The sequence below is a fragment of the Microplitis mediator genome, chromosome 11 (genome assembly GCF_029852145.1).
Source record: "Microplitis mediator isolate UGA2020A chromosome 11, iyMicMedi2.1, whole genome shotgun sequence".
Taxonomy (NCBI): Eukaryota; Metazoa; Arthropoda; class Insecta; order Hymenoptera; family Braconidae; genus Microplitis; species Microplitis mediator.
Window position 1 is genome coordinate 16,335,986 of NC_079979.1, and position 15,340 is coordinate 16,351,325.

At 31.6% G+C, this 15,340-nt stretch overlaps 1 protein-coding gene across 13 annotated transcripts; it reads right to left on the reverse strand.

Annotated features, from left to right (window-relative positions):
* Positions 1 to 47: 47 nt before the first annotated feature.
* Positions 48 to 14,401, reverse strand: LOC130677037 (actin-binding LIM protein 2). Of its 13 annotated transcripts, none has more exons than XM_057483581.1 (16): positions 13,786 to 14,399; positions 10,106 to 10,266; positions 9,812 to 9,977; positions 9,470 to 9,722; positions 9,066 to 9,390; positions 8,865 to 8,936; positions 8,530 to 8,716; positions 8,185 to 8,450; positions 7,813 to 8,107; positions 6,760 to 6,846; positions 5,726 to 5,830; positions 3,823 to 3,920; positions 3,608 to 3,677; positions 3,291 to 3,331; positions 1,689 to 1,892; positions 48 to 265 (listed from the first exon to the last, which is right to left on the reverse strand). In XM_057483581.1, exons 1-16 carry the CDS (start codon positions 13,787 to 13,789, stop codon positions 152 to 154), a joined length of 2,448 nt encoding a protein of 815 aa, XP_057339564.1. In that variant the 5' UTR covers positions 13,790 to 14,399; the 3' UTR covers positions 48 to 151. The 13 variants fall into 13 exon arrangements, with proteins under 13 accessions (XP_057339564.1, XP_057339553.1, XP_057339556.1 ...); XM_057483570.1 differs by lacking the exon at positions 3,823 to 3,920 and having other exon boundaries at positions 3,249 to 3,331; positions 5,730 to 5,830; positions 13,786 to 14,132; positions 14,196 to 14,391; XM_057483573.1 differs by lacking the exon at positions 5,726 to 5,830 and having other exon boundaries at positions 13,786 to 14,396.
* Positions 14,402 to 15,340: the final 939 nt, after the last annotated feature.

The following is a 15,340-nucleotide window of genomic DNA, read 5'->3' on the forward strand; positions in this document are numbered from 1 at the left end:
ATTATCGGATTGCATTGAATGCAGGTTTGAACGATAGAATTCGTTTGTTCTTTTTTTTTTTTTCATAGAAAGAATTTAAATTTCAATTAATGTAATAGGAATGTGCACTCGGCACTTATGTCAGAGTAATTTTAAAACTACAATAAAGTAATTAAAAGAGTCGAGCGCGCCGTTTTATTTCATTCCGGCGCCATTGGGGCAGTCGATAAAACTCAGAGCGGTTGCATTGTAGTATTGCTTCAAATTCAGCGTCCGATAAATGCCGCTGTAACAAATAATTCATTTATTATTTTATGAAAGTAATTTATTGTACATTTAAAAGAACGACTTTCTTCCCGCTAAACAGCACAGGAATTTAAACTTTGGGTCAGGAATCCCAAGTAGCAGGGACAACTTTTAGATGTCATAAAGATGTCTTTTAAAAGGACAAGATAAATTTTTTTTCATGATACCAGCATCGAAACTTGAAGTTTTAGTATCTCTACGCCCGTCAAAACAAGCTAATTTTAAGTCGATGCTGCAAACAACCGCTAGCGAATTCGTAATTCAAAAATACCTTCATACAGCGGGCAGAAACAATTCCCAAGGGAAGAAACACGATTGTTTCTGCTCGGTGTCAGTTATATTTAATGTTCATTTGCAGCCTTATTACTCTCATTTATTTACTTGTCATTTCAGTTTACTCATTTCATTTTTTAAGTGACAATTTTAATTAGCCAAATAAAATTACTAAAAAATGAGTGAAAATAATATTTTTGTATTATTTACTATTTAATAAGCGACTGTAAATCACATATTTCTCATTCTCTAACAGTTCTTCGCATCATCGGCTTGAAATTAACTTGTTTCTTATTGGCTGCTGACACTGAATCTTAAAGTTCCGATGCAAGTAATCATGAAGAATATAGTGTGTGATTAAGAATAAAACACGATTTCAGACTGCGGGTGATGTCAGCCAACCTCATCCGAGTTTGAAATCGTCTTGTTTCATTCCTTGTCACACAATATACTATTTCGTGTCGCCAAGTTTTTTTTCTTGCTCTCCAAGCCGAAAGTACGGTCTTTCGGGTCGCATTACACTTCAGAAAGTGCCACTTTTATGGCCAGCTCGCAGTATAAAAAACTGTCACTAAAGTGCGTTTATTTAGTATGACTCGGTTATGTAGCAAATATACAGAGATTTTTCAATTACAAACAAATAATTTAAGAATTTAAAAAATCAAAATTATAAAAAAACACATATAGATCTATACATTTTCTATAGATTTTCTTAGAAAATCACGAACTCTGTTTTTTTATAGAATTTCCACGAATTTTCTAAGGATTTTCTATGGATTTCGGCTTCACTTCAGTTTTGCAAAAGTCGGGCAGACCTCACCCCCTCACTTTCGCTGATCAGCTTCGTCTTAGAATGTTAATTAATTTAACGTACGTTCAGCTGGGGAACAAGAAAAATAGTATTCGAACCCCGTCTAGAAAGTCGAATGCCCTGACTTATGTGATATTAAAGCCTCGGCTTTCATATGACATCCGCCAGGAAATCCAACTTTCTGGCCTAGTGTCGAAATATACTAATTTGTCATCACTTGTGTCGAGTCTTTTAATAGTAAGTCAAAAAACAGTCTGAAAACTTCTTATAGACGTCACAAAGCCAAGTGTGCTACTTGGGATGGTGAAAAATTATTTACCTCAAGGTTACAGCGATCAACGTCAGCCGGCAGCCTATAATTCGTAATAAGAAGCAAATGATATGGGTAAAGCTTTGGTGGTTCTGAAGGTGCTGCTCCCATGTCTGGTAATGAACGTCTTATATGATGACCATGAGTTCCAGAACCGACTGTTCCTAGTCCGCCAGTGTACGTTGTCGATGAGGGAAGAATACCACCATCATTCTATATTTCATTAAATTTAAAGTATTAGTTAATAATTCATACAATTTTACTTATTTAATAAACAAAATATTAAACTTAATATTATACAAGAGCCCGTAGTACAAGTGCACATGCAATATGTACACACATTTGTTTATTATTATCGTGCACTAATTTTATTATTTTTACCAAGATCTCAGTATACATTTAACAATAAGTACATACAAATATATAAAAATATACATATATTATAAATAGTATTTTTAAATTAAATCCATGCAACTGTACTCTAGCAGCATTACCTTAAACAAATTACTCGACTTCTTCCGGAAGATTTAAACAAGACTTAAAGAAAATGGATTTCATAAGCAAACTTGCCAAAGATTTCATCAAGTCTCGCTTAAGATTCTTCTTAATGACTTACGTAAATCTGTAGAAACAATCTGCAGCAGTTCTTAAGCAGTATACCTTCTATGTAACAATATTAGGTCAGAGTTGCTGCAAGAATCGTCTTAAGGAGGGTCTATAGTAATTTTTGTCCAAGCTTTTCTCTCAAACAAAACCTGTAAATGCAAAATTAAGACCAAAGCTCGATGCATTACTCTATAAACTGGCAATCTACGGTTTCATTTTTAAAAAATGTTAACTTTTCTAAGAGAAAAACGTGGATAGATGCCATTTACTGCGCAAGTGCAACAAGGACAGTACCGTTCGACGATTTAAAAAAATGCAGACCCCTCTAAAATAAATATTACTACAGATTTACTTAACGTATCTTGTCTCAAACTGGCCCAAGACTGATGATGCAGACTTGCTGAAGACTGAAGATACTGATTTACGTAAGATTTTCTTAAGAATGCTACTAGTGTATGCAAGTTTAAATAGTAAATTACACGCCTAGAGAGGAAAGTAGGACATCCCCTTCCCGTGTGTAATTATCTACCCGAGCCGGAGGCGATTCTTACCTTCCTCCGTGGTAAGTATACAATTTTTCACCAGACCTGCACCTGAAAGTTTGAATTTTTGCTTCTGTTTGTAAACAGAATAACGTACGCGCTAATTTTTAACATTTGTTTTCCCACAAAAGAAAAGAACGACTTTTTTCCCTCTGAACAGGGCAGGAATTTGAACTTTCAGGTGCAGGTCTGGTGAAAAGTCGTATTCACACCGCGAAGGAAAGTAGGAATCGGGTAGGCAATTACACACACGGGTTGAAATGTCCTACTTTCCTCCCTAGGTGTATAATGTACCAATTATTCAGAGAATGTAAATAAAATAAATACAGATAATTAATAAATTAATGAGAATAGATAAACAATAAACAAATATTTAAAATCATACGGCAAATAATAAAATGCAACATCAAGTGCTACAAACCATGCTTGTTCGACGTGAGTAGTACGGGGCTGATGTACATACCAGTGCTCGTCTGTCCACATCCGTAATGCTGCCTGTTGATACTAAAATTTTATGGGAAACGCAAATGAAAATATTACATAAGACAAATTATTATTATTTATACCATCGTTTTTTCTTTTTTTTTATCACAGTTTGTTTTAAGACAGTGAATTAAATAATAAATAAAATGTACAAAAGAGGATTTTACATGCTGATATTAAAGATTATTATTAATTAATTAATATGTGTATATTAATTATGAATATCGTTTTATAATTTTAAAAAATTTATACACATTTAGGGCTTTATGGAAAAAATATATGAATTTAAATACTCACTATCTGATTTGCCAGATGAAAAATCAGTGCTGTGGGTTTTGTCTCCCATGCCGCTGAATGAATAATCACCCTGACCAAATAAAATAAATTAATTTTCAAAATAATAATAATTAGAAAATAAATAAAATTAATTTTTTTTGTTGTAAACAATAATAATACACGGTAGTGTATGTAAATAATTATTTTAAAAATAAACGCGGCGCAATAAGACTTACAGGGAGAGCAGATACAGAACCACCAGTAGACGAGAAGGTGTGACTTCGCGGTGCCAGACCGTATCCCGGCTTCGGGATGTGTCGGAGGGAGCTCACAACTGGTTTCAAATATCAATCGAACAATGATAATAATAATAAATGTAAATGAATGAATAAATAAATAAATAAATTTTATCAACTTTCTTTCTAATCAACAACTCACGCCATTCCCATACGAATGCCCAACGTTCGCAGCATTTATTTTAACAAACTTGTTGGAGATAATCGCGTATTGCAAATAATAATAATTGTGTAATAACGGTAATAATAAATATATATAACAAGCAAAGCTCTTCACTACTTAATCTTAGCTTAAAAAATAATACTTGGCTGTTTAAATAATTTTAATTTATAGTAAATAATAAATTTTATTAAATTTATAAAAGTAAGCTGTAAATTTAAATACCTGCGTGGTAGCAAAACAAACTCTTGATTATTATTTATTATTTGTTGATAATTTCCCGCTATGAAAATATATAATTTTCAAAAAAAGTGCGCGTGTTTCAGATGTCTAATAATTGTTTGTTTGTTGTGTGTTAAAATGAAATAACACCGGTGTAGGCGGTGTTAAAATACTGGTGTTAAGTCGGTGTGAAAAAAAATTTCACGTATGGAAATTAGAAAAAAAAAATGTATTACATATAAAAAAATATAAAAATTAAATGAATATTATCTGGAAATTTCAATTTTGTTATGTACTTATTTAAATAATTATTTATGTTATACGGAATTTATTTAAAAATTACACAATTTTACGGCCAACATTTCAATCACCAATAATTTAATTGATTAATAAAACCACTAATTAATTGTAGTGATCGAGTAAGTAGAAATATTCACCAAGTAAAATATTTCCAACACCGGAAAATTTTTTTTAACACCGGTAAAGAATATTTGCATCAATGGCGGTGTTATTTTAACACCGCTTTCGATCTTGAAATTTAACACCGAAAATTTTAACACCTATACCGCCTGGACTTACTCCGGTTTTTTTTACAGTGTACTAATGGTTGAGATTTTTCTAATTTTTTTTAACAGAGCACATATGCGTCAGGTTCCATACCTAATGAACTTCGGAAATTTTAACTTGGAAATTTTAACTTTTACAATTTGAACTTTGAATAATTTAGTATTTCTTTCATCAAAAATAATTTTTTTTTAATATAATCATTTTTATACCAATAAAATTTGATTTATTTATAAGTTCTTGATCATCATCGTTTTCATCATCATCATCATCATTAATATTTATAAGAATATTAATAGGTTGTTTCATTCATAAAAGTTCAAATTTACCAAAGTTCAAATTGCTAAATTCAAATTGTCAAGTTCAATTTTCGAAGTTCATTAGGCCGGTCACCGTGCGTTAGATTTCTAATAATGACCTGTATGTCAGAAGTTTCTAATAACGCTCGAGAGTTTTCTAATTTTTTTTAACAGAGCACATTGACGTTCTAATTAGCAAATTAAAAATTTTTTTTTATCTAAAAACCAATTCCATTTCTAGTATATGTATAATATTTTTGTCTAGGTTACTCAAATAATATTTTTTTTGGCTACTAGTATATAAAAATTGCACAGAATCACCTACTAAAAAATATTATGTCAGACAATTTGCTAATTAGAACGTCGACATGTGCGTTAGATGTCAATAATAGTCTAGACTTGTATATTCATTTTCACCAGACTAGACAACTCTCTGAGCTCGGAAACAGCGGGAAGTTTTACGGATGGCCCACAGAATCAGCCGTTTTTCCGATTTTTTTGTTTAGAATTCGTGTAAAGTTAATTTAAATAATTAATAAAAAATGAATCGAGTTTGAATTGCATTACCACAAATGTGCAAGCGTGATTACTAAAAGACTCACCGACTGATAGTGCCTAGCAGCGTTTGGAAGTGTGAAGGCGCGTTGATTACCGAGAGGTGGATAGTTTCTGGGTGCCGGGGAACGAGCCGATGATCTTCCGACTGGTCAGCCAGGTATAAAAACACACGACACAAACACAAAACACACAAGTATAGAGATACGATAGATAAAAGATTGATGCAGTAATAAAAATATAATAATTAAATCGAATTTGCATATATGTGTATATATAAATTTAATATATTAAATAATAATCGTTAAAGTGCATGATAAATTTTTTTGTGACGCGAGATATTTAATGAAGTGATGACATGAAAGGAAGAAAAGCATGTACGTGTTTGTGTGGTGATTTTTAGTGGCATAAAATTCATGCAAAAAAATATAAATAAAATTATAATTAGATATTACCAGACAGCAAAAATTTATGATAAGCGGAGAAACTAAAATTAGTAGACTCGGTATTGAAGATTTACCGATGACCGTTGCTCTGGTCTTTTATTTATTTTTATATTATACTATTTTTCTTTTGTTATTTAAATTACTCTACTGGTGAGTGGTTTTGAAACCGAGTTTCAAAATTAAATAGTATAAAGAGTGACATAGTTTATAAAATAATGACTTACTGCATGCGAATTGAGGCTGACATCATCTTCATACTGAAAACTATCACCTCAGCGGTAATTTTCTTGCGTTCAATGTTGACTATTGTTTGCAGATATTTATTTAAAACTACTAATCTAATCAATTGTATGTATTTATAGTCTCATTCCTTTCCTCATTATTATTGTATATATTTTAAATTGTTAAGAGAAAAATAAATATTATTTTCGCAGCCGTTTTTTAAATTTAAATAATTAAACTCTATAGTAATTATTAATTGTGAAGAAGCTCAGCCGTTGAGTGATAAATGTTAGTGTAGAATGTGCGAACGTGTGGACATGTATGAGATGACGGACTCTTAGTTAATGACTGATAATGTAATTCGCTAGCGATTCTATGATTGTAAATAATAATTGTTTTGTAAAATTACCATTGTAGCTTGGAGCGGTACTGGATTTGTAACTAACGCCGTCATCGTCTTCCCATGGTCGTGCGTGATCAATATTTCTTGATGGAGCTAAAAAATATGTGTTTCATATATTTATTAGGCTGGTCATTTTAGGACAACTTTTTTTCAACGCACCAATAGCTTCCGTACCTGAAGGAAGGCAAAATAAAATGCCCATTTAAATAACATGGGAAAAAAAATTTAAGTTTGGAATTTTATACCTCGGCAATGGCTCATTGTACAGATAAGCCCAGGTTACGTTTTGTTGAGAATTTAACGCGCTACAAAAAAAGTCTCTTATCATTTTTTGATAAATTCGTCTGTTCAAAAGTTATTGGAGCTTGAAGTCAAGTTTCCAGTAAATTTCGAGATCTTTTTACTTTTCCAGCGAAACTATCAGACTTATCACAAAATGTTATGAGATCTTTTTTGTAGACAATTTCATTCTCTACAAATTATTTCTGATAAAGTTTTTTCAAATTCCGCATAACTCTCTCGTTATTTCCATTTTATTGTCAAGCTATTGAAATCGATCAGAACACTATTTTTTTTTAAGAGCTTGACATTAAAATGAAACTAACTAGCAAGTTATGCGGAATTTGAAAAAACTTTATCATAGATAATTTGTAGGAAATGAAATTGTCTACAAAAAAGATTCCATGACATTTTGTGATAAGTCTGATAGTTTCGCTGGAAAAGTAAAAAGATCTCGAAATTTACTGGAAATTTGACTTCAAGCTCCAATAACTTTTGAACAGATGAATTTTTCAAAAAATGATGAGACTTTTTTTGTAGAGCGTTAAATTCCCTACAAAAATATGTCTTGAGCTTATCTGTACAATAAGCCATCACCGAGGTATAAAATTCCAAACTTAAAATTTCTTTTCCATGTTATTTAAATGGGAAATAGAAAATTGAGATGAGCGGCCTCTAAATATTAATATTAAGAACTCATCTTCCTGCGAATATAGAAGCGATAGGTGCTAATAATTTAATTACATCCTAGTTTATAAATAAAATAACAAACAAACTTACAAGCACCAACGGGGCTTTCATATCGTAATCTGTAAGTCGGTTCTCTAGCTGCCGAAGGAGTTCTCGAAGCGTTTCGCGGATCGACATTCGCGGCGCGATGCCGTAAATTTTCACGGTCTTTTTCTATGTCATGAAGAAATACTTTAGCAATTCCAGTATCAATTTTACTCAATTCGTCTTGTTCTTTTTTTAGTTTCTGTTCAACTTCTTTGATATAATTTTTACGCTCGCCGTCTAATCTATCTGAGCGGTCGGTACCGTCTGTAACAGCGTCGTCTTCATCATCTGACACTCCCTAAAAATTTTAAATTTAATTACAAAATAAATTCACAGTCTATGAAATAATCACAAGTAATTACTCATCATAAATACCTTGTAAGTATCAGACCATCGTCGGCGTCTCTCCGGATCAGTGTAAGGATACGGCGGTGCTGGAAAATCATCCCGTTCAATCGGCGGTTTAGCTCCCGGTGGACGTTTCATAGCATCTGGATAATGAGCGAGTTCGATTGGCTCATCATTGTCCACTTGACTACCAGCTGCTGGAGATTTTGGTCTTGTCTCACTCAGTGCATCTACCAGTGCTCGCATTCCTGAGCGACTGCTTCGACCTCCGCTGCTTCTTATCGAACGTGATGCTGCAGAATAATAAATAAAAATATTTTAAATTATCTACTACATACATTCATTTAAAAAAAAAAAAAAAATGACACTTACAATTCGGTCGATGAAAATGTGGACTAGTCGGTGGTTTATCGTAAGGCTGAATCGGACGTCTCAAGTATCCTTGACTCGGTACTTCTGTTAGATAAGAATACGTACAAATTCTCGAAACATCTTCCGCATTACCGCGTCCATATTCTCTCAAAATTAATCCAGGGCTTCCGGTTCGTGCTGGATAATACTGTGACATTTTATAAAAACAAATAAATAATATTTTTTAAAAAATTAGTTACCATTTTGTAATAAACTTAAATAATTGCTAGTGATTTGTAGTACAGAGGGACAACAAAAACGTGATAAAAATGAATGGATGGTGATAAAAAAAATACCTTGCGACTCAAGCTGCTGTATGGACTGCATATTGACCCGTTGAGACTTGGGGTGCGAGATCTCAATGAAAACTAGTATGTAAAAAAAAATAATAAAAAAAACCAAGGTAAAATAAAATAATGTAAACATAAAGAAATAAAAATAATAACAGGGACACAGTGTAAGGTGCAACTGAGGAAAATTATGTTAAAATAATTCACCTGCATCTCAGATGCGCTACTAGATATACGTTCCGATTCTCTGTGCTGAGGAGTATGTACGTCTCTAGTTCCATGCCCATTGACAATTCCATTGGTTCCAGTGGGTCCTGGACCACACCGCGGATGCCATATAGCAGTACCCTGCAAGTACATTTCTTCTCCATCCCCAAACGGATCTCCGCACTTGGTACAGCGGGCGCAAGTCGGATGGAAGTGATGATTCTCACCAGCTTGAAGAACTTTCCCGCTTATATACCGGCTGCAGTAAGCGCACTTGACTCCAAATTGTTTTTGATAATCTTTCTCACAATACGGGACACCATCTCTGTAAATAAACAAAAAGTTAATTGTCATGGCAAATAAACAAATAAAAAGTAAATGTTGATGAAATGATAAAGTCATACTTTCCCATGTACTCGCCATGCAGTACACTGTCGCAGCTGTGGCATTTGAAACACCAAACATGCCACTGACGATCCAATGCAACCAGGGCTTGTCCCTCTTGGAGTTTTTCACTGCACCCAGCGCAGGCACCAGCGTCATTACTGCTGTCTCGAGCAGTCGCGGTTTTTGATCGGCTGTCATGAGTTTTACTTCCAATTGGCGTTGATGCTTCACGTACTGGTATACTGACGCACCGATGACACAGAGCTTGACCTACCAGACGTACAGTAAAAAAGTTTTAAAGTAAATGAGGATGAGACAGACCGGTTTGTAGAGTACGCAAGTACATATATCAAAAGTACCTTGAACCAGAGTAACTTTAGTTCCTTGACCTAACAGCGGTTGTCTACACCTCTGGCAATGAAAACAGTTGGGATGAAAAGCGTGTTTCTCGCCAGCAGTCACCACGTCACCCTCAACGTATTCACCGCATCCAGCGCACCTAGTACCCCAGCGCTCGCGATAATCCTGATGAGATGAGATGAGATTAAATGAAATGAAGACAAAAAATGTTGTATTATATTATCATACATTAATATGAATATTTTATTAGTGGGCTTGACAGTTAAATTGAGTGATGCTAAGTAATCTTTCACCTTTGTACAGTAATACGATCCTTCGCGAGCAAAAAATCCGCCTTGAGCAAGACTGGCGCTGCATTGCGCACACTTGAAACACCCGATATGAAAGTACTTGTCTTGAACTCGCAGCACCTCACCACTACATTTCTTTTTACACGACTGGCAATAAGTTTTACCTGTAAAAAAAATTTTATAATTATAATAATAATAATTATTATTTAATTTGTAGTAATATATAACCAATAAAATAATCGGGCGAGCATCAATGAGCATAATGAACATTGCATTAATATTCTATGACCTCTGTAAACTGTTATTCCACTAATATCGCCGCGTTAATGTCATTCATAAGTGGACTAAATAGGATGTCACAAAGTGGGGTCAAACGTTAAACGTCAAACTCTCAACTAATCGGGCAATATATGACATTCCCTCTAAATAATCTTATTCAATTTTATCTCTTATTATAACTTTGTTTTTTATTTTCATAATTATTATTCATTAATTGATAAATTACAAGTAAATAAGTCTTCATTATTGGTTGGCGATAATTAAATTTTATTTTAGTTTTTAAATAATATTAATTATGTCATAATTATTATTATTAATAGTAGTAGTAGAAGTACTAAACGGAGAGAAATTTATGGTAACAATTACAATATATTATGAAAATGGTTCCCATAACGCATGGTAACTGAGTACTATCCCAGACAGTAGTGGATACAGTCTAGATAGCATACAGTACTATCTGAAATTTTTTTTTATAAAAAGTACTCAGTACTATCTCAGAGAGTTGCCACTACACGGAAAAAATGAACTATATAAATTGAGAATGACAAGTAATATAATGATAAAGTGATCAGTAAATACCATCATTCTAAATAGTAATTTTTTCATTCATGATTAAAACTTTAATAATTACAGGATAAGTATGAAAATTTATTGTCTATGTAAGAAAAATTACTATTTGAACTTTAAAAATCGTAACTGATACTTAGAAAATAGACGACATGTATTATAAAATTTACTATTTGAATGTTAAAATTCCCCATATTGATAACCGGGTTCCGGGTTATAATTTCAAATAGTAATTTTTTAAATTAACTTTTTCCGTGCATGGGTATAATTCCTGTATGATATCGGAATAGTTCCCATGAAATTATGATAATCGTTACTATGTCGCTATGGTAATCGTTACCATATATTACACGCAGAGACATTTTTATTAAAAATCACCCAAAAAGTTTGATACTGACGACATGTGGTAAATATCTAAATTTTTACCATGCACATTGTAAAGTATACTATTCGATAGTACGTAAATGAAGTGCAATTTCTAATACCACAGTAAAAATTTAGTTACTGTCTAAATGTCCATACAGTACCAAACTTTATGGGTAATTTTTACTCAAAAATTATCTGTCTGTATGGTAATAATTCCCATAATATATGGAAATGATTACTATAGTATTATAGGAATTATTACCATAATGTATAGTAACCATTACCATAATCTTATGGTAATAATTCCCATACATCATGGGAATGATTACCATAATACCATGGGAATATTTCACATATTTTATAGGATACCATAATATATAGGATTTATTCCCATATGCACTTAATAATCGTTACAGTGTAGTTATAATTATAACCATAAGGCCTAGGCTTGGACCAGGTCTGGCCCCATGGCAATTTCCAAGGCTTGAGAAATTACAACTGGCCCAAGGCTCGGCCCATTGATACCATTGGCGATTCCTTTCTGAGAAGATTTGTTTCTACTTGCTTGTGGGAGATTCCTATGAGTATGGTAATCATTACAATAATTCTATTACCATGTAATATGGGAACTGTTACCATAATAATGAGAATTGTTCCCAGTTATGGAAACTTTTCCCAGAAAGTATGGGTCTATCCCATAATTCCAAGTAATTATTACCATAACAGTAACGAATGATATTTGATAAACGTACGAGGAACGATTACTATAAATTTCTCTCCGTGTAGTAGCAGTAGTAGAAGTATGATGATTATTATTGCTATTATAAAATAAAATAAAAATAAATATTATAATTTCATCATCATAGTATCGCTAATAACATTAGATAGTACGAGCCAATATTAGAATGACGATTGTAGAATCATTCTCTTGTTATCACAAGAATGCCGGCCGGCTAATTTAAGAATAAACTTATATAGTATAGAAAGTTCACCTGCGACTTAAAACCAACTACGATAAGATTATCTACACTACAATAATTCTTTTAATTTTTTTTTTCATTTGATTAACTACGTCAATATAAAATTTACGACATTAAAAAATATTGAAAATAAATTTAAATTAATGATATAAAAAAAAAAATAATAATAATAATAATAATGATAATCTACGTGGTAACCCAAATATTACAAACAATATCATGCGCTACATATTTTCGGTAATTATACAATCTATTTCGACAATAAAAAGCATCATCATCATCATCAAGACCATCCTCCCCCTCTCTATTTAACAATCTCTCAGATATGACGTCATGTCTAATAAAAATTCCAGCGATAAATCTGTAAACCTGGCGCTGGTTATTTTAAACTTAAATTTTTATACTCAATTACAAATAATAATTTATTTAAATTTTATATTTCAAAAAATATATGTCTATTTACTTTCTTTTATAAATTTTACTCTCGTTTCCACTCAATTAAACGACTAATTATCCAGTATAATTAAACCCAATACAGGATACGCGTTATGTACATTTGCAGATTGACTTACGTAATTTAAAATAATTATTATTATTCCAGCCAAAGGTATATTATTTCAACTTAATACAAAGTTATATATAAATCAATTATAAATATACATTTAACCATAACTTTTTTTACTCTTTGCAAAGGTAATCAAGTGTAATTGAGCTCATTAATTTATTCCTTAGAGTAAGAGTTATAGTCCAAGCAAGTAAAGAAAATCGATATCCAAAGAGGTTTCCGTCTATCAATTTTCTCCATCTAATCCTTGGGTCTATCAGTTTTATCAGACCCATACAAAATTTTAACCACAACAAAATAAATAAATTTTTAAACGCATGTGGATTTGAATTTATTTACAAGGTGTGGCATCTAAGTGTAACAATAGGATGACTAGTGGAGAGAAAGGACGGAAATGCTGGATTTGTCCTAGAAAATATAAAACTAATTTTAGCTGTAGGGCAACATAAGCATAAGTGTCTCTATGAGAAGTCAACATTTTCTGAAAACATCATACTCATACATATTTAAATTTTTAGTATATTATATATGTACTAAAATATACGTTTCATAGTATAGGTCACCAGTTAAAATAAAGAGGGTGGACGAACATGAAAATAAATTTTCAAAATAATAATCAACATCATCACTATAAATGCTATTAAATATAGGGCGTAACACCCACACTCGAAAATTCTTTAGTCTCTCCTTCTTTTTTCTCATACATTGCAGCATTTACTCATGTGCGGCATACAAATTTATGTAGTAAATAATTATTGTACGTTGATTGTCTTTTAAATTATTTAATCTACACGCCGTACAGGTGGATGTCATAATATTTAATTAGTATAAACACGTATATGTATATTTATATATATATATATAAGTTTTATGAGTTGCGATAAATGATTGCCGGTGTTAAAATAATAAAACGAATGTTTACTCACCCATTGTCACTGGATTACTTTTAAAAGCTGGTAATCACGATCACTTGTTTTTTTATGATTATTAACAATTGATTGCTGGGTCACACGGTTCTAGTTTCCAGTAATAAAATAATTTGAGATTAAGATTAAGATACGGCGATGAGTATCTTGATAAAGTTGGTCTGGTCCAACTGCTAGGATCTGGGAATCACTAATTTTATGTCGATGTCGATGGAGTTGAAAGTAGAATAATAATACTAATGACAACTAGCAGCTTATTTTTTTCACTACTCCCAACCTTTTGGACGTACTCATACTGGTACTGTATGATACTGTACACTGATGTACTGGTACTCTGTCGTCTATAACTACGGAATAATTAGCTGTTACGAGAGAGGAGAGAGAGAGATTATACACTGGATTCTACGTACTGTATTAATTTTTTTTTTGTCTCTCTTGCTCGTGTTGTTTTATTTAGCACTGGCACTGCCACGAAGCGCTGACTTTGGAATCATTGGATGGATTTTGCCAGCCACCGATTGAGAGAAGTTACTTTTTTAGTTTTACTAGTAACTATTATTGCCATAACATGTGGATTGGCGCCTGTGTTGGAGATGCTAGAGATTTATCTCAGGGACGTAATAAATGTTTTCCTTGCCCCAGATAATGGACTTATCTTATCTAAAAAATTTTATCTGGAATTTGAATGTGATTCTGAAATTAGCTGAGGTTTAATAATTTTTGAATTTAAAAAAAAAAAAATGTTTTTAAAAATTACATAAATAATTTTTTTTATTTACGTGTGCATATTTTTAGTTTCTTTTTTTTTTTTTAATTAAATTGGAAAAAAAATTCGAAAAGACGACACTGACGTTAGCCGACGTTTATTAATTTATGATACTGAAGTTAGCCGGCGTCTAATAATTTTTTGATTTTTTAAAAAATGATAAATTATTAAAAAAAAAAATATTCAAAATAATTGCACCTGTAATTTTTTTAATTTTCTACATTTGCATATTTTTAGTTTTTTTTTTTATGATACTGAAGTTAGCAGACGTCTGACAGTGTTTTAATTTTTTTAAAAACGATTAACTATAAAAAAAAAATATTTTGAAAAATTGCACCTATAGTTTATTAAATTTTCTACATGTGTATATTTTTAGTTTTTTTTTTTGTAATTTATTTGTTGAAAAAAAATCCGAAAATTTGTAACTGTCTGCTAACTTCAGGATCATAATAATTTTTGAATTTTTTAAAAATTATGAATTTGAAAAAATTGCACTTATAGTTTTTTAAATTTTCTACATGTGCATATTTTTAGTTTTTTTTTTTGTAATTGATTTGTTGAAAAAAAAATTAAGAAAATTTCTAATTGTCTGTTAACTGCAGGATTATTCGAAATTTAAATAATCCTTGCATTGAATTTTAAAACATTTTGATTAATTAATTTATTTAATTACTATTTCAATAGAAAATGTATAATTAAATTTTTGAAAAAGTTAGGCGGTATTCATTTGAAATTTAAAAATTACTTTAATAAATAATTGAATGATTTAAAAATTTCTTACAGTTCAAG